The 18,451-nt window shown below is 42.4% G+C and overlaps 1 protein-coding gene across 3 annotated transcripts in view; it reads right to left on the minus strand.

Moving 5' to 3' along the window:
- LSP1 (lymphocyte specific protein 1) overlaps positions 1 to 18,451 on the minus strand; it is a 257,446-nt gene that overhangs the window by 97,002 nt on the left and 141,993 nt on the right. For 2 of the 3 annotated variants that reach the window (XM_030201228.1, XM_030201229.1), the window contains exons 3-4: positions 8,805 to 9,129; positions 3,275 to 3,364 (exon numbers count right to left, since the gene is read on the minus strand). In XM_030201228.1, the coding sequence (XP_030057088.1) occupies positions 3,275 to 3,364; positions 8,805 to 9,129 (415 nt within the window). The remainder of the gene's footprint in view (positions 1 to 3,274; positions 3,365 to 8,804; positions 9,130 to 18,451) is intronic. The other variant, XM_030201230.1, reaches the window with a different exon arrangement.

The following is an 18,451-nucleotide window of genomic DNA, read 5'->3' on the forward strand; positions in this document are numbered from 1 at the left end:
TAGCACTTAGCCAGATCAGCACCCGAATAATAATTAGTGCAATCAAGTGCTTGTTAGGTCTCATGATTAAATCAGTGGATCCCATTAACTAATTATTTTGAGTGCCGATCTGGGATCCACGCCCAATTTTATGTGCCCAAATTTGGGTGACCTTTATAGAATCATGGAGTGGAGAGAAGCCTAATGGTTAATGCAGTGGGCTGAGAATCAGGGGAACTGGGATCAATTCACTTAACCCTCCATTGCCCCAGGTACAAAATAAGAACATGTATATAATATGTAACCACAGAAAGGCAGTATATCAAATCCCATCCCCTTTCCTACAAAGGGTAATAGTACAGCCGGGCACCAGTATTTGCATGCATAAATATACAGAATACTAGCAGTTAAGCATATAAGTGTACACTAACCCATGAAAAGGGGCATAACCATATTCTGTAATGCCACAAGCAAGGGGCAAACCCCCCTCATTCTATAAATGGCACCCAAAGATAGGCATGTAATAGGGCACACGATTATAGAATAGGGTCCTCTGTACACATAAACTAATTGGCTCAATTAACATTTAATTGGCAATAACTATCAATAACTGACACTACACATGTAAATGATCTACACTCCTATTCCAAACAGCACATCTCCTAAGGGGGTGTGGCTATGGGAGGGGCATGGACTGGTCAAGGGCGTCCCTAGAATTTAGGTGCAGTTTTATAGAATACTTGCATTTATGTGATTAAATGCCAGTAGGTTGGCACGAGCATTTACCCCAGCTTTTGGCTGGCGTAAATGCTCGTGCCTAAAGTTAGGTATGAGAATGTGGACTTAAGCACCTAGTCTATAGCGGCAGTTTCACGCAGAACTGCCATTACAGAATTTTTTTGCTCTTAACACCTTGTATTTCAGCGCCTATCTTTAGAAGCCGTTTACGGATGTATCCATAGTCCCCCAGATTCTATATATGGCGCCTGAAAATCCATGCAGAAATTGAAGCATATTCTATAACAATGTGCATAACTTAATTGGTTAACTAGCTAATCAGTGCTATTAATTGGATGTTAACAAGCAATTATCAGCATTAATTGGCATCGAGATTTACGTGCACAATTTGCTAAGTGTATTCTATAACATGGTGCACCTAAATTCTAAGTTGCATGGTTGAAAAGAGGGCATGGCCATGGGTGGGGCATGGGCATTTCTAAAATCTGTGTGCATTATTATAGAATACACCTGATCTGTGCCTAATTTGGGCATTGGGATTTACGCCAAGTAAACCGTGGCCTAAATGGATGTAGCCAAATGTGGTTGTGTGGTGAGCAGTTCGATGTATTCTATATACTGTGTGGAAATGTAAGTCTATTCTATAAAAGTTAGGCATACTATAGAGAATACGCCTAGGCGTAAATTTTTTTCACATGGATTTTTCAGGCACCATATACAGAATCTAGCCCAGTGTGTAAATGCAAAGTGGGGGTGGGGGGGCATATACATGTGCAGGACATGGACAGGGCTCCCACTTACGTGTGTAATTTACAGAATAGTGTAAGTTATGCCCATTCCTGCTGTATTTATGTGACCACAGTTCTATGGCTGGCATAACTGTAGGCAGATAAATATAAGGTGCACTGCTCAAATGTCATTATAGAATAGGCTTTCATCACACAGCATCAGAGTGCCTAACTGGAGGTGTCCACTTGCTCAATTGCCCCCAATATACAGAATACTATTTAAAAAAAATCTTAAACGAATTGAAATTCAATGGTGCCAGACAGTGGCCTAAAATAAAGGCCCAGCTTCAGGCAACTGCTGAGAAGGAGTTAACACAGAACCCCCCCCCCCCTCCCCCCCCAACAAAAGCACAGTTAAATAAACAAGTTTTAAGAGCTTGTTTACATTTTAAATAATTAATTTCACATGGACTATCAGGGAACAAACATTCCACAGCAACAGAGACATAGGTAAAAGTGGACTTATATGCCAAATCACTCCCACAGGAGACGAAGGTAAATGCAACAACGCAAAATGTTATTTGTATGTTCTAATTATGTGCTTCCACCACTATTACTACTACTACTATTTAGCATTTCTATAGCGCTACAAGGCGTATGCAGCGCTGCACAAACATAGAAGAAAGACAGTCCCTGCTCAAAGAGCTTACAATCTAATAGACAAAAAATAAATAAAGTAAGCAAATCAAATCAATTAATGTGAACGGGAAGGAAGAGAGGAGGGTAGGTGGAGGCGAGTGGTTACAAGTGGTTACGAGTCAAAAGCAATGTTAAAGAGGTGGGCTTTCAGTCTAGATTTAAAGGTGGCCAAGGATGGGGCAAGACGTAGGGGCTCAGGAAGTTTATTCCAGGCGTAGGGTGCAGCGAGACAGAAGGCGCGAAGTCTGGAGTTGGCAGTAGTGGAGAAGGGAAAAGATAAGAAGGATTTATCCATGGAGCGGAGTGCCCGAGAATGGGTGTAGGGAAGGACGAGTGTGGAGAGATACTGGGGAGCAGCAGAGTGAGTACATTTATAGGTTAGTAGAAGAAGTTTGAACAGGATGCGAAAACGGATAGGGAGCCAGTGAAGGGTCTTGAGGAGAGGGGTAGTATGAGTAAAGCGACCCTGGCGGAAGATGAGACGGGCAGCAGAGTTTTGAATCGACTGGAGAGGGGAGAGGTGACTAAGTGGGAGGCCAGCAAGAAGCAGATTGCAGTAGTCTAAACGAGAGGTGACAAGGGTGTAGATGAGGGTTTTGGTAGAGTGCTCAGAAAGAAAGGGGCGGATTTTACGGATGTTGTAAAGAAAGAAACGACAGGTCTTGGCAATCCGTTGGATATATGGCAATATGCTTACATTGTATTATATCTCTGTTATTTGAATTTCAGTGCCATTAAATGTTTATACTTTTGATCCTCTTTCATAGTAGTCTTCCTCTATCATTGGATTTATGTTTATAATTGTTCATTTTACTATTATGCTGTTAACAAAATTGTAAGGTTGATGTCGAACTGTACCTACTGTACACCGCCTTGGGTGAATCTCTTCACAAAGGCAGTTAATAAATCCCAATAAATAAATAAAATGTGGAGTGAGAATAGGCCGAATAGAAATGCGAGGAATCAACTGAGGGGCAGATATTGAAAACTATTTAAACAGGGGAGGGAGGTGCTAGAGAGCCAAACTAAGATAGATGCTAAGGAGAGAGGCTCCCAATTATCACCACCAACTTTATTAATCTACAACCTTAATTCTTCCTTGCTGCCCTCACTTTGTCCCTGCATCTTACCTTTATATAGCCACCAGCAAGCAATCCAAAATTGATGGGCGTTTGCAATGGGTTACAGTATAAAACGCTCGAAACTGGAGCCCTCTTCTCCTGTAAGGTAGTAAAGGAAGGCGCGGATCAACTTCAACATATCACTAAATTGTTGTTAGATAATAGTGTTGATATTAAAGTAATTAAAGCTAATATTATTCAACTAAGCTCTCATTTTATAATGTTTGAATCAAGATTGGAGCAAACTGAACATGGCATCATCCATGTGGGAGATCAAGCCGCATCCTGTAAGAAAACAGCCAAAATAGCGCTAGACTTCCAAGCAGCAATTGATGGTGCAGGTAATAGAAACAGGCGTAATAATGTAAGGATTTTAGGACTACCAGAAGGTACTGAAAGTGATAATCCAGTGAATTTCTTAGAAGAATTCTTACCTGAACTGCTATAGCTATCTTTTAAGTATTCTTTTGAAACTGAAAGAGCACATTGTGTACCCACACATGTGACCAGATCTCAAAAATATCCAAGGCCCTTAGTTATAAAAATATTGCGTTTCACCCAAGTCCCTGAAATTCTTCAGGCTGTCAAATCTTGTCAAGGGATAAAATGGAATGGTAGCAACCTGTACATTCTTCCAGATTTTACTACAAATGGGACTGGGGCTTGATATACTGCCTCTCTGTGGTTTTTGCAACTACATTCAAAGCGGTTTACATAGTATATACAGGTACTTATTTGTACCAGGGGCAATGGACGGTTAAGTGACTTGCCTAGAGTCACAAGGAGCTACAGTGGGAATCAAATCCAGTTCCCCAGGATCAAAGTCCACTGCACTAACCACTAGGCCACTCTAAATATTGTGGATACTCGCAAAAAGTTCCCTGTCCTCAGACCAAGGCTTAAAGCACTAAATGCAAGATATGGCCTCTTCTCTCCGTGCAAAAAAATTACTCACAGTAATGCGACTAAAACCTTTATAGATCTGGCTGTCTTAGAGCAACTCATTAGAGAAAAAGAAGAAATGGCTATGACAACTACCTAAACTATCTTATTATAGTCATCTTTGGCTTTCATACTGTCTAATGTTATAACGATGTTTAAATACGGCACAATCTAATGTAAACAAGTTGGTGAATGTCTCTGTTGTAGTTTTCTTCTGGTCCTCCATCTTCTCCTCTCTCCCCCATTTAATCCACAGGGCGAGTATAGTGGAAATATTTGGTATTTCTGGTTTTGTTAAAAGCTGTATTCCAGTTTTACTGTGCATTGCAGTTTTTGATTTCTATGCTGCCTAATTCAAATGTGTAACAGTTTGAGATGAGTAATTTAAAACTAGTTTCTCTGAATGTCAAAGGAATCACCCACCCTATTAAAAGGAAACATCTTTATTATATCTACAACATTTATCATCCACTATTGAATTTATTCAAGAAACTCATTTGTCAGGGTTGAAATCTGCTAAGGTGAAATCAAATTGGTTTCCTAATTGTTTTTACTCTCCTGGATCGAAAAGGAAAAACGGTGTTGCTATTTTATTATCTAAACACTTGAACTGCTCTATAGCAGCCCATCATAATGATAATGAAAAAGGATGGGTAATTGTGATAATAAAAATAAATGCAACTTCATATGCTCTAGTTAACGTATATGCTCCGACTACGGATCAATCATAATTTTTCAAGGATTTGGAATATCAACTGTCATTAATAGGATATTGATCACGTAATTATGGGTGATGACATGAATCTTCCCATGGACTCTGTCTTGGACCGTAAATCCTCCTAAAGCACACAAAACTCTTAATGCTCTTGTGCAAGACCTGGGGTTTGGTTGACTCATGGCACCTGCTAAATCCTCCACAACCAGCTTGAAGCAAACACAACAGTGGAGGCAAAACTAAACGCAGTTGTGAATTAGCCAACTTCATATTTGTGTAGCCAGCTGCACATGACCGGATATTCAATGCCGGAGCCCAGACACAGCTCAGCATTGAATATCTGGACATACAGCCAGCCACAGTCAGCAAAACGCTGACCATCATCAACTGATTACTAACCCTTGAGATTTTAAATACTGCGGTACTCCTTTATAAAAATACAAAGAGCCAAAAAAAGAATTTTAAAATGTGTTCTAAAAAAATAGGAAACCAGTGTTGTTCATAAAATAGACATATGAGTATAATGATTTACTCCATACAAGAGCCACAATGCCATGTTCTGAATTTTCTGTATCCTCTGAATTGCTTCCATAGCCAACCAGTAGAGTTGCAATAATCTAACTGATTAGAAATACGAGTATGAATCAAATAGTGAAGATCTTTCATATCTGCTAAAAATTTAAAACTTAAAATTTTTCGAAGAGAAAAAAAGTGAAGTATATCAAGACCACCCTGATGTCCAGTATCCCTCTAAAAAGAAGAAATAGCCCTCTACCGACAACAATGCTGCTTGTTGGAATTTATTAAAACTGACACCATCAGACTATGTAACAGCTGTTCCCCCTCACAACACTTTAGCACAGAGTTAAGTTTGACCTACTCTGAATAAAGGAGACAAAGTGGAGACTAGACTAGATGTGCCAATTTTTTTAATGTGTATTATTCTCTTCCCATGACCTAAACACCCTTTACCCTGTCTCTCTTTCTGAGAATATCATCTCCTAATAGGGATTAAAGCATGTGTAGAACCCCATGTGTACACTAAGGTTGGTTACGGGTGGGTAATTTTAAGAAAACACTTTTACCACAAGGTGTAGTGCCTTTTTCCACATTGCGCCTACCCTCTGAAACTCCTTTCCTTGAGCTCTCCATGAATCCTCCTAGCTAAAATTTAGACCAGCACTAAAAGTGCCTCTCTTCTTCCTAGACTTTCCAGGCTCCACTCCCTCTCTCCTTTCTGTTGTTAATCTTTTGTTAATAAGGTAAACCACTTTGATTATTCCTATTGAAAGGAGATATATTAAAACATATTAAACTTTAACTTAACAAACTTGAGTCTGAAATGGGAGAGACAGAAGACAGAGAAGTAGTCAAGGGAGAGAAAACATGAAGATCAATGAATGCAGATAAGAAGACAGAGAGCAAAGTATCACTACATAAGCAGAAATTATGCATTCCCACCCTGGTATTTAAAATACACAGTTGGCACTGTTTTAAAACACCAACCGTGGTGTTTAAAGTCATGCCCAGATATTCAGTGTTGGATTGTACCCAATTATCAGGGTATAAGGCAGCTGCAGGACATTAACAGGGTGCGGTGCAGGAAACAGCAGATCAGACAGGAAATCTTTATCCCAAAGTTTATTCATTATAGGGTCCTTTTAGTAAGCTGTGGTAAAAAAAAAAAAAGTGGGCTGCAGTAGTGTTTTTGGCGTGCGCTGGGCCATTTTTATTGCGACTGGGAAAAAAGGCATTTTTCAATGAGGCAGTAAATGGCCGTGCGCTAAAATTAAAAGTAGCACTAGGCTATTTACTGCCTGAGCCCTTACCGCCACCCATTGACCTAGCGGTGAGGGTTTATGTACTACTTGCATGGTAATCATAGAGTGCACACCAATGTAGCCGCGCTGCCAATTACTGCCGGGAATGCCCCCCACAGTTGAAAATAGAGAATTATTTTCTACGGCGGGAACCAGCACGTGCCAACTTCTGGCACCTGCACTACACTGGCAGTAGTGCCGATTTTGCACATGCTACCCATGCATTAGCTCTACTCAGTGGTGTAGCTACGAGGGGGCCACGGAGGCCTGGGCCCCCGTAGATTTGGCCCTGGACCCCCCTGCTGACGACCCTCTCAACCCCCCCTCCTGCAGTCAACCCTCCCCCGCCGCCTACCTTTGCTGGCGGGGGACCCAAACCCCCGCCAGCCGAGGCCCTCTTCTTCCAGCGCAAGGCTTCGTTCTGTTTCTGTAAGTCCACAGGACGTCAGACTCACAGAAACAGAACGAAGCCTTGTGCCGGAATAAGAGGATCTCGGCTGGCGGGGCTCGGGGTCCCCCACCAACAAAGGTAGGTGACAGCGGTGGCGGGGGAGAGTTGGAGGCGGGAGGGGGGGTTGAGAGGGTCGTTGGCGGGGGGGGGTCAAAGTTGGTGGTGGTGGCGGCGGCGGGGGGGGGGGTCAGCAATAGTGGGGGGGGTCGGCGGCACCTGGGAGGGGGCTAAAATGTGCCCCCTCACCTCAGGCTCTGGACCCCCCTCCCGCCAAAGTCTGGCTACACCCCTGGCTCTACTGCTGCTTAGTAAAAGGACCCCTATAGTAAATAAAATACAAACAGAAAAGCCCAACACAGGCTGTGATTTGCTCACACAAGGGCTGCATCAGGCTCAAAAGTAACCAAGTAGTGTGAAATAGTGTTTTCACCAGCTTGGCTCAGTTCTCTCAAGGAAAGCAGCAGCACAGGATTCTAGCACATATTACTCTGGTTACTTTGAGCACCTGATACAGCCCTTGAGTGGGCGAAACACAACCTGTGTCAAGCTTTTCTGTTTGTATTTTATCTACTATAGTGAATAAACCTTGGGATAAAAAGTTTCTGTCTGATCTGCTGTTTTCTACCACCACACTGGATCTTGCAGATCATCTGCCCTGTTGTTTCTTTGGATCGTTATCAGGATGCCACTGATATTCAGCAGTGGTTCCCGGATAACTCTCCGGAGAAGTTAGGACAGCTATTTTGCTGCTTTAACTTGTTTGGAAAGCTGTCTGGTACTGGTGTGGAATACTGACATCCGGCTCTGCCTCCAGACCACTCAGGTAGTCCTGGGGTGGTCAGTGAGGATTTTCAGATAATGCCGTAGAAAATCTTGTTCTGACCCCACTGAGTGGCACTTAGGAGGGATGTTATCAGCATGAGCTACAGTTAGTAACCATTCCCCTGATAGTAAGCACTATTTAACCAATCAGGAATGGCCGCTGACTGGTGAAATAACATATCAGCACCTAACCAGCAATATTCAGTGGGGGATAACCAGTTATCTCCCGCTATATATTGCCGGTTAGTGCCTAGCGCAAACTCGTTTATATCATGCAATTTATAGTGGTTAGATGCCAATATTTGGTGCCTAACTGGATAAATTTAGCAGTCAAATAGGACCGCATAAATAGATCTCTCATCTTTGACCGCTAGTTAACCAGTTAGCGCTGAATATTGGCATGCCCGGTTAACTTTTTAGCGGTTAAAAAAAACCCAGATATTCAATGCCAGTTGCCAGATATGGCCTGAATATCCAGATTTAATACCGGCAGTGGACAACAAAAGTGCTGCCCGCTGTAGGTCAAATTTCTGGCCCTAGGTCTCATTGTATAAAATGGGACCTGTGCTAAAATAGCACAAGTTACTAGTAAATCTAGGGTTACAGTTAACTAGGGTTAACAGTAAAATAACATGTCATAACAGGAACCCACGTTGATAACTTCCCTTCCTTATCCAGGTAGGAATCAATCCTATCCATATAAGTTCCATTAAATATTGAGGCTGAAAATTTTATTCTCACTTCCTACATGGGTCTCCATTTGTCCAACGGATCTCTTTCAAGACTTACGTTTTCTTCTCTGTAGTTCCACTCTTCATAATCCTTGGTGTCCTTGATTTCCAGTGTCTCTTCTCTCAGGTCCCCATCTTCTCCTCCTTTTTTCCTTTCCATTTCATCTTCTTCATTCACATGATAATCTTCCTCCATATTCTCACCTTCACCCTCTCTGTCTCCAGAGGCGGTCAGTGCTTCCTGGCCCCTACTCCATGCACTCTTTTTCTCAGGTGACCCCTCTGCAGCCCCTCTTTGCTTCCGCTGCTCCAGTTTAAGGGACCAGTCACTAAAGCCCTCATCTTCCTCCATTTCCAAGGGGCCTGATGGTTTAAAGTCAAGCCTAGAACAGAGCACAAAAATTATCCCTGTTAGAAAATTAGCCATGAGGAGACATTCGAAACAATAAAAGGAACACTTCAAAGCACTAATGTAAGCCACAAAGTTGCTGCCATATCTCACACCGTAGATTGTGAACTCGGAAGCCACCAAATGGGGCAACATCAGTTACGGTCTATAGCTGGAAACCAACACAAAATGCTGAGGATATATCTTCCCTATGGGAATTTCAAGTCTCAAGACACGCTTCAAATAAATTTGAATCCATGTGTAGCAGAGTGACCATATGAACGGTCATCTCCCAATTGCCTTTTCATCCAAACAGCAAGGTAGTATACAAAAGTCAAGCACAGTGGTACAAGTCTACACCAATTTAAAAATTCATCAGTAAAGAAGTATAGAATACCTGGCCAGACAGACAGACAAATGACACATACAAAAGCAACAGAGGGAAACAAACACATTTACTGACCTGCTGACCCCAGAGAGTAGACTAGTTTAGACAGAAAGCTTCAGGAGGTAAAGTTAGGAGAAGAATCAGGTCTTCAGCCCTGCTCTGAATTTTAAATAAGAGAACCGAAGTCTACATTTTTAAAATTAATTTAATTGACAGATTTATGCTGTTACGCAGCAGGGGGCACATAGCTCTGCCCCTTTTGGGCCAGGCATGTATATTTTTAAATATTTGTTGATTCCTATTTGTAAACCTACATGTTTTTAAAGTTTTCTATGTTATTCAACTATACATTTTTTTGGTTACTTGGCGGGGAATTTCAAAAGAAACGTCCAAGTTGCGATTTGGACGTCTTTGCAAAACATCGAAATCCGGGGGCGGGGAAAACCGTATTTTCGAAACAAGATGGGCATCCATCTTTCGTTTCGAAAATACCGTCAGAGACGTCCAAATCGAAGGACGTCCTTAAATTTCAATGTCCCTAGGTTTGGACGTCCCTAAACATGGACGTCTTTGACTTTTGGCGATTTTCGAAACCAAAGACGTCCATGTCAAAAATGTCCAAATGCAAGCCATTTGGACGTGGCAGGAGCCAGCATTTGTAGTGCACTTGTCCCCCTGATATGCCAGGACACCAACTGGGCACCTTAGGGGGCACTGCAGTGGACTTCATAAAATGCTCCCAGGAACATAGCTCCCTTACCTTGTGTGCTGAGCCCCCCCAAAACCCACTACCCACAACTGTACACCACTACCATAGCCCTTACAGGTGAAGGGGGGCACCTAGATGTGGGTACAGTGGGTTTGTGGTGGGTTTTGGAGGGCTTGCTGTTTCCTTCACAAATGTAACAGGTAGGGGGGGTTTGGGCTTGGGTCCGCCGGTCTGAAGTGCACTGCAGTACCCACTAAAACTGCTCCTGGGACCTGCATGCGCTGTCATGGACTTGAGTATGACATCTGAGGCTGGCACAAAATATTTTAAACATGTTTTTTGAGGGTGGGAGGGGGTTAGTGACCACTGGGGGATTAACAGGAGGTCATCCCCGATTCCATCCGGTAGTCATCTGGTCATTTTGGGCACCTTTTTGTGCCTTATTCGTAAAAAAAAACACATCCGGGTGAAAACGTCCAAGTGTTCGTCAGGGACGTCTTTGCTTTTTCGATTATGGGTCAAAGACGACCAAGTGTTAGGCACGCCCCAGTCCTGCCTTCACTACGCCTCCGACGTCCCCTTGAAATTTGGACGTCCTTGCAACGGACTGCAGTTGGAGACATCCAAAATTGGGTTTCGATTATACCGATTTGGACGTCTCTGGGAGATGGACGTCCATCTTCCGATTTATGTCAAAAGATGGACATCTTTCTCTTTCGAAAATGAGCCTGTTGATCTGCCATTTGTTGCATCTGCCATAGGGCCCACTCATGCAACCACCAGGTCATCCATTGTTTTAAGTCCATTTGACACAGACTCTCACATATCAATTTATACATGCCCTTTCCATGTTAAGAGACATAAAACATTTGAAACTACTTCGGTCAGTGCACAGCAGGGATTCTCAACCCAGGCCTTGGGACACACCAAGCCAGTAAGGTTTTCAAGATAACCACAATGAATATGCATGACAGAGAGGCACAGAACATAGAGTGGAGGCAAAATATTAATATATTTTCAGGGGGTTTTGGAATAAAGGGCATAAAAGACTTACCATAATTGTATATTTTGAGTGCACTGTGAAGTACAAATTTTCATTTCCATCCCTCAATCTCTTATCATTGTGCAAACCCTAAAACATTTCCTAGTTCTACAGAAGAGATTAGCCTTTTTTCCTTTGAAATAATTATTACATTTATGTTTGAGATTAGCCTTTTTTAAAAATAATTATTACATTTACTTTTGGCTAGATTAGTAAAAATGAAGGGAGAAGTTGAAGACCTTTGGACATCTGCACTGAGAAGGATTCAGACCATGCGTTTAGAGTCATGTGCCTTCAACTGGCTCATCAAGCTTCTAATGAATCATCTCTACTAGCTCCTGGCACAGCAGTAAGGAAACATTAGCTGTGCAGAAAGAGCAGATCTGGAAGGAGCGGGATTAGAAGCCTCTCAGCCTTCTGCTTGGGAACTTGGCAAAGGATTTGGAGACGTGGCTGATCATTATGACCCTGTCAGACATCCGGTGCTAATAACGTGAAGAAGGGTGAGACAATCTCATGGTACCGGAGGGGACGTGATAGAATGTATTGTTCCACACCTATTAGTGACCCTTCTTGGAAATGTTTTCTTTACAGATGTTTTATTTGTATGTTTTTTCTTATTTTTTAAATTATTATTATTATTGTTATTGTTACAAACATATTGAACTTTCTGCTGGCAGCAGGTACTGGCATGTTGGAACTGAAAAATGAATGCCTCCACTTATAACAGGAGTTCTCAGCCTAGTTTTTGAGATACACCCAAAAGGTCAGAGTTTCAGGAAATCCACAGTGAATATGCATGATAAAAATTGTCATGGACTAATGTATGCAAATCTATCTCATGCATGTTCATTGTGGGTATTCTGAAACCCTGGCTAGGTGTGTCCCAAGGATTAGATTAAAGGCCACTGCTATATAGGGTGATTGCCTAGTTCCAGGTCTAAAGGATCGACCAAGCCTGTCCTTTTTGTCTCCTTTTCAAAACTTTTAGGCGCTAAAGAATGAGACATGGCTCATCTGTTCCCTATAAACCTGTCACCCCAACCATTTCCTGCAGAGCAAACATATCATGGACTGTAGCAGTGCACACACCCCAACCCTAGCCCAATAAAACCTTCTTTTAGATGGACTCACATCAACCCTAAGAGGCTGATCCAGCAACTATGGACTATCTGTCCTGTCTTTTCAAGAGAAAATGGAAATACAAGTCTATAAACGAAAAGGGGAAAACCCAAACTGGCTCAGCCAGACAAGCACCATTGCTAGTAAAAGAGAGCTTCAGTTTTTGAGCTAAAATAAATTAATTCAGTGCATAGCCCCTCCCTCCTCCCAGTTACCATGATACTGATTTGCTGATCCAGTGCCTAATTTTCATAAATGCCTTCCTATTGCATTTTGAGACTTGTCCTTTTCTAGGAAGAGTCCTAGTATTACAAAGCATTGGAATAGGATGTTATGGAATACAAACTCTAGATCTTTAGGGTTGCCATCTGCCGCAGGTCAACCTGATTAGCTAATCCATTTTTGACTTTGTCCCATTGTATTTATAAACTTTCAATTTGAACTTCTCTAGGAATAGTAGGACTATAAATCCCAAAATTAGAAAAGAATTAGCTGTCAAACTGACATATATGTGGTAAATCTGACTTAAATATTACAGTTATTATGGTAGACATGAGGGAACTAGCAAGCAGTATCTACTTTTTGGGATTCTGCCAGAAGCAGCCAGATACTTGTAATTCTTATGTTCTTGTTAAAAGAAGACCTTATGGGTTTTCCACTGTAACCATCAAAAATATTTGTCTTGGGCAATACAGCTAAGTGAAGAAACAGAAAGAAAAGGGGGAAATGGTCACATTAGAGCATTAAAATCCCAAGAAATCTGGGACCAATATCTCATGCTTATCACACAGTCATGAATGAGTCACCATGATAATTGGCAAGAGACAGGAAGAGAGAAAGATCCACAGGACTGATAAATCAATACACATCTGTTCTGTACATACTCAAACAGAACAGCTACCCAGAGATACATTGGGTTATCTATAGGTTATCAAAACAGCAGGGAAACATTAACATTATTCCTCCCCCAGTGGTGTAGCTAGGACTGAATGGGTGATGGGCAGAAAAATTGAGATTGGCCCCCCTATAACACCATCACTGCCAAGACAATAGAAACTGGGGAGGGGGAAGGAGGATACACATTTTCCAAGGATGACATATTACAATTAATACATTCAGAAAAAAATCTATTTTTTCCTACCTTTGTTGTCTGAGCATTGCTTTGGTTCTATGTCTCATCTGCTTTTCTGGGTTTTTATTTTCTCAACTCTTTCCAGGGTCTCCTATCCTTTTGACATTTCTTCTCTATCCATCTTTATTACGTGTCTCTATCCATCCTGTCCAGTGTCTTCCCTCTGTGTCCCTGTCCCTATTCTCCCTCCAGAGCCAGCATTTATTTTGTGTCCCTGTCCCTCCTCATGGCCGGCTTCTCTCTCCTTCCTCCTGCCCCCTCCCTGCCCCCACCCACCTTCTGTAGTCTGGCATCTCTCTCTCTCTTCCCTCCCTCCATTGGGCCAGTATCTCTCTCCCCCATCCAGTCTCTGTCTTCCCTCTGCTCCTCTCAGTCCAGTATCCGCCTCCTCTCTTCCTCCTCCCCTTATGTTTCAGGTATCTTTCTCTCCCTTCCCTCAGCTACCCCACCCCCAGGTCCAGGATTTCTCTCCCTCTCTTCCCCTTCTCTTCCGGTCTCTCTTGCTCTCTCTCTCTATTCCTTCTGCTCTTCCACTCCCCCTACACACACCCCAGGTCCATCGTCCTTCTACCCTCCCCTCCCCGCACCCAGGTCCAGTTCCAGCATCTGTCTACCCACACCCCCACCGCCAGTCCTTCAAATGCTGTGGCACATCAGAGCAGAGCAGTGCTCTATCTGGCCTTTTCTCAGCCGTGTCCCACCTCTCTGATGCAACTTCCTATGGGAGGGACACAGTCGAGGAAAGGCCCCACTGGAGAGAAACTTTCAATGCTGATTCTGTCGTGACCCGCAGCAGCGTTTGGAGGACCGGCGCGGGGGAGGGGAGAAAGTAGGTAGACAGATGCCAGACACATGCAAGTGCACAAGAGGGGAGAAGAGGGTGGAAATATTTCTGGACCTGGGTGTGGAGGGGAGAAGGGAAAAAGGAAAAGAAAGGGTGCAATTTCAGGTGTCCCCTACCATTGGACAGCCCTGGGTATTTTGCCAAGCTCGCTCAGTAGTAACTATGCTCCTGCCGTCCCTCCATCATAATTCACATAGATTTTAAAAACCCCATAAGCAGGGCCCCATGTGGCTCTGATGGTAGAAGACGAAGCAGCAGCAGCAGGTAAGAAGCACTGCTCACCGACTCCTCCTCCTGACTAGAGGATAATGCACAGAAGATGGGGAGAACAGACAGAACCATGTGAGCAGTGGTAAAACTGGAAGCCCTGCCCCCACTCTTCTTTCTGCCAGCAAATAACGTGCCAGAGCAAATTCTGCCTTGGAGCAATTAATTACTCATTTGAGAGGGCTCCTTCTAAACACTGGAGACCTAGGCAGGGGCTTAGTTTGCCTGTGCTTCAATCCTGTCCTACAGATAACTCACATGCATATAATACATACTGAGCCCAATATTCAGCTGGCTGTGGGTAGCACTTTTGCTGTCTGCCGCTGGTGTTAAACCTGGATATTCAATGCCAGACTATTTCCGGAGACCAGCAATGAATGTCTATGTTTTTTTAAACCACTTAAAGGTTAACTAGCTAAGCTGATATTCAGTGCTAACTGGTTAACGTTTTAGCAGTTAAAGGTATGCATGCTATTTATGCGGCCTAGTTTAACCGCAGAACATAACTGGTTAAGCGCCTATGTTGCAGGATATAGCTGCCAGCTAGCCACTAACCTCGGATATTCAGTGGGAAGTAATTGGTTATCTCCCGCTGAATATTTGCGGTTTGGTGCCGATATGCTATTTAACCAAACAGCAGCCATGTCTGGCCGGTCAAATAGCTTTGAATAATGGGGGAACTATCTATTGGATTGTGTTGTATACGAGCAGGTAACTCTTCAGAAGGGCTAGGCTCAATGACCTGGAAACCCAAGAGGTGAATTTGTGTAGTCTGTAGGTAAGCTGGTAATCCTATAGATGGCCTATATTAACTGTATATATATTCTGCTCTCTTCAAGATAGTTATGCTCTCTAGATATTAAAAACTGCCAGCTATGATGACATTTCTCCATTGCCATCCACTGTTGCTAAAGAGAACTGTATGTTTTATGCAACTGCATGTATTATGAAAGGACATAGGATTTTTGCTTTTCAAGCCAACACTGTATAAATCAAAACAATTTTCTGGATCAGTCCTTCTAGGCCAATTAAAAAATTTGTTAAACAGAAATGCTGGCAGCTCCCTCAATGCTGAATAGAAGAGTCCCATGGTGGCATGTGGGATTTCCTGTAGCACTACCATATGAACAGAGCCCGGATCTGTCAGCATTTCCATGCATACAAGTAGAAGTGTCCTGATGTCACAGACCACCAGGAGGAAGAAAAAGAAATGAATGTAGCCCCTCAAAATAGATTTCATTTATTCAGGAATCATGACAGCAAAACATGGGCAGGGCTTTGTCACCCTCTTTCCTACATTCTTCGTGAACTTATGTAGCATATTCCAAGGGCCTGAAAGAGGAAAATGAGACAGCAATAGACAGTAGATGCCATCCCATCTAGGCCTGACCAGCCTACAGAATATCTTTCTGTCTCATGCCCCACCTCTTCAATGCTCCCTCTCAAGAGCTGGTTTCATTTCTGGACCCAAGGATAAAAGGTAAAGAGTCATAGATTTGATATATCCCCTTTCTCTGGTACAACCAAAGTGGTTTACATTTATTATATAGAGGTATTTTCTCTGTCCCTAGTGGGCTCACAATCTGAACCTAAGGGCACCATGGGGCTCATTTTCAAAAGAAAAAAATGTCTCAAAAATGGCATAAAGTGGCATTTGGACGTTTTTTTGCAATTTTTGAAACTTGTATATGAGACATTTTTCTCTGTAGGATATCCAAATCACAAAGGAGCGTTCACAAAACATGGATGTTTTTCTGCCATAATAGAACAAAGCAAAAATGTCCAAGGCTAAAAGTTAGACGTTTTGGTCTAGACCTGTTTTAATCACACCCAAGTCACAAAAAGGTGCCCTAAATGACAAGATGACCACTGGAGGGTTTAAGGAAAGACCCCCCTTACTCCCCCAGTAGTCACTGGCCCCCTCCAACCCTGCAAAGATATGAAAAAAATAGTACGTACTAGCCTCTATTAAACCTTCAGATGTTATGGCCAGACCTATTAGAGCAGCAAGCAGGTCCCTGGAGTAGCCTAGTGGTCGGTGCAAAGGACTGTAGAGAAGGGGACTTAGGCCCATATCCCACTGTAACTGGTATACTTGTAGTGAAAACTTGTAGTGAAAAGTGTGAGCCCTCCAGAAGCCACCAAAAACCTATTGTACCTACATATAGATGACACCTGCAGTCATAAGAGCTATTATAGTGGTGTACAGTTGGATACAGTAGGTTGTTGGTGGGTTTTGGAGGGCTCACCATACAATATAAGGGGGTAATGGTGAGATGTGTACCTGGGACCTTTTATGTGAAGTCCACTGCAGTGCCCCTAGGGTGCACCACTGCTCTGCTGGGATATCTGTGTAGCCAGTTTACTAAGAATGCTGACCCTCCCCTCCCCAATACATCTCAGGAGCTTGTTTTTGTGTGTTGTTCCGTTGGACTTTTTTTTCCGAAAATGGTCCTAAAAGATAGATGCACTAAGCACAAAAACATCTAGTAAATGGCCTTTTCAAAACAAAAAATTGGACCTTTTTTTGGTTTGAAAATGGCCATGTTCGCTACTGGATTTTGACATTTTTTTCATGAAACATCCAAAATCGGATTTAGATGTTGTTGGAATGTAATTGTATTTTACATGCATTGCCTGTCAGCAATCTTTTCTCTGTGATTACTCTGTGACCTCTGATGTGAATTACTTAGAGAGGTCACACAGCTATGCAACTTCCTGTGGGGGTTAGATGCAGCACATGCAGCACATGGAGCACATGGAGCTCATGATCTCTCCTAACCTGAGAGGATCTACTATGGTGTGAGCATCCATTACCATCTAAGCACATGGAAGGAGCTGATAAGACAAATGTATAGTAATATGTATATATAAGCCTGTCTGATTATAATCTAACTACAAACTGTGAGTAAACAGATGTTTTGTTACTTCAACTTTAAAGTGACTCAGCAGTGAATTATTCAGGGGTGAATGAGAGAGAGATGAAGAAAGAAATTAACATTTCTAAAGCTGAAGCTGTGTGTACTAAATCTGCTAATTATTTACTACAAATAATCCAACAAAAGGGTTATGGGCCCAGGGCTCAGGAATTGAAAAAGAAGAGAAATATTACCAGGCAGAAAAAAGGCCACATTTTTCTCTTAAGTTTTAAAGGAAAGATTCAGTCTGTCTCTCTCTCCCCCCACACAGCAGACAGAAGGCTAAGAAAATGGCTGAGGGAAGAAATTCACCATTGTTCTATTCTCTCAAGGTGCCTAAATTAACTGAGTTTAATTATCAGCAGTGGGAACTAAGATTCATATGTCTCCTTCGAGCAAAAGGATTAAATATATGCTTAGACCAAGACAGAACAGATGAAAATATGGCTGAATGGGACAATGCAAACTATTATGTGAAGTGCATGCTTTTGGAAGCTCTCTCAGAGAAACAAGCCATATTAGTGGAGGGAAAAAATACACCAAAGGACATTTTATATAAACTGAGAACTATGTATGCAACTACATATGCAAAGCAGCAACCAATTTGGCTGGCAGAGTTGAATGAAACCAAATTAAGGGATAAAAGTAAATGTAATGATCACATTATGCATCTTATGTCTTCATTTCAAAAGCTAGAACTTTCAGGAATTCCCATGTGTGATGCATTGAAAAGAGCATTTCTTTTTACCTCACTATCAAAGAAGTTTGATGTTTTTAGGTCTGTAAATGAGGCCATTGAAGGGCAATCTTTTGAACAGACAACATCAAAACTAAGGCAGGAATGCATAATAAATGATTCTGAGGAGATGTGTTCTCAAAGTCAGTCAGAGAGAAA

Source organism: Microcaecilia unicolor, chromosome 4 (assembly GCF_901765095.1).
Source record: "Microcaecilia unicolor chromosome 4, aMicUni1.1, whole genome shotgun sequence".
NCBI classification, from domain to species: domain Eukaryota; kingdom Metazoa; phylum Chordata; class Amphibia; order Gymnophiona; family Siphonopidae; genus Microcaecilia; species Microcaecilia unicolor.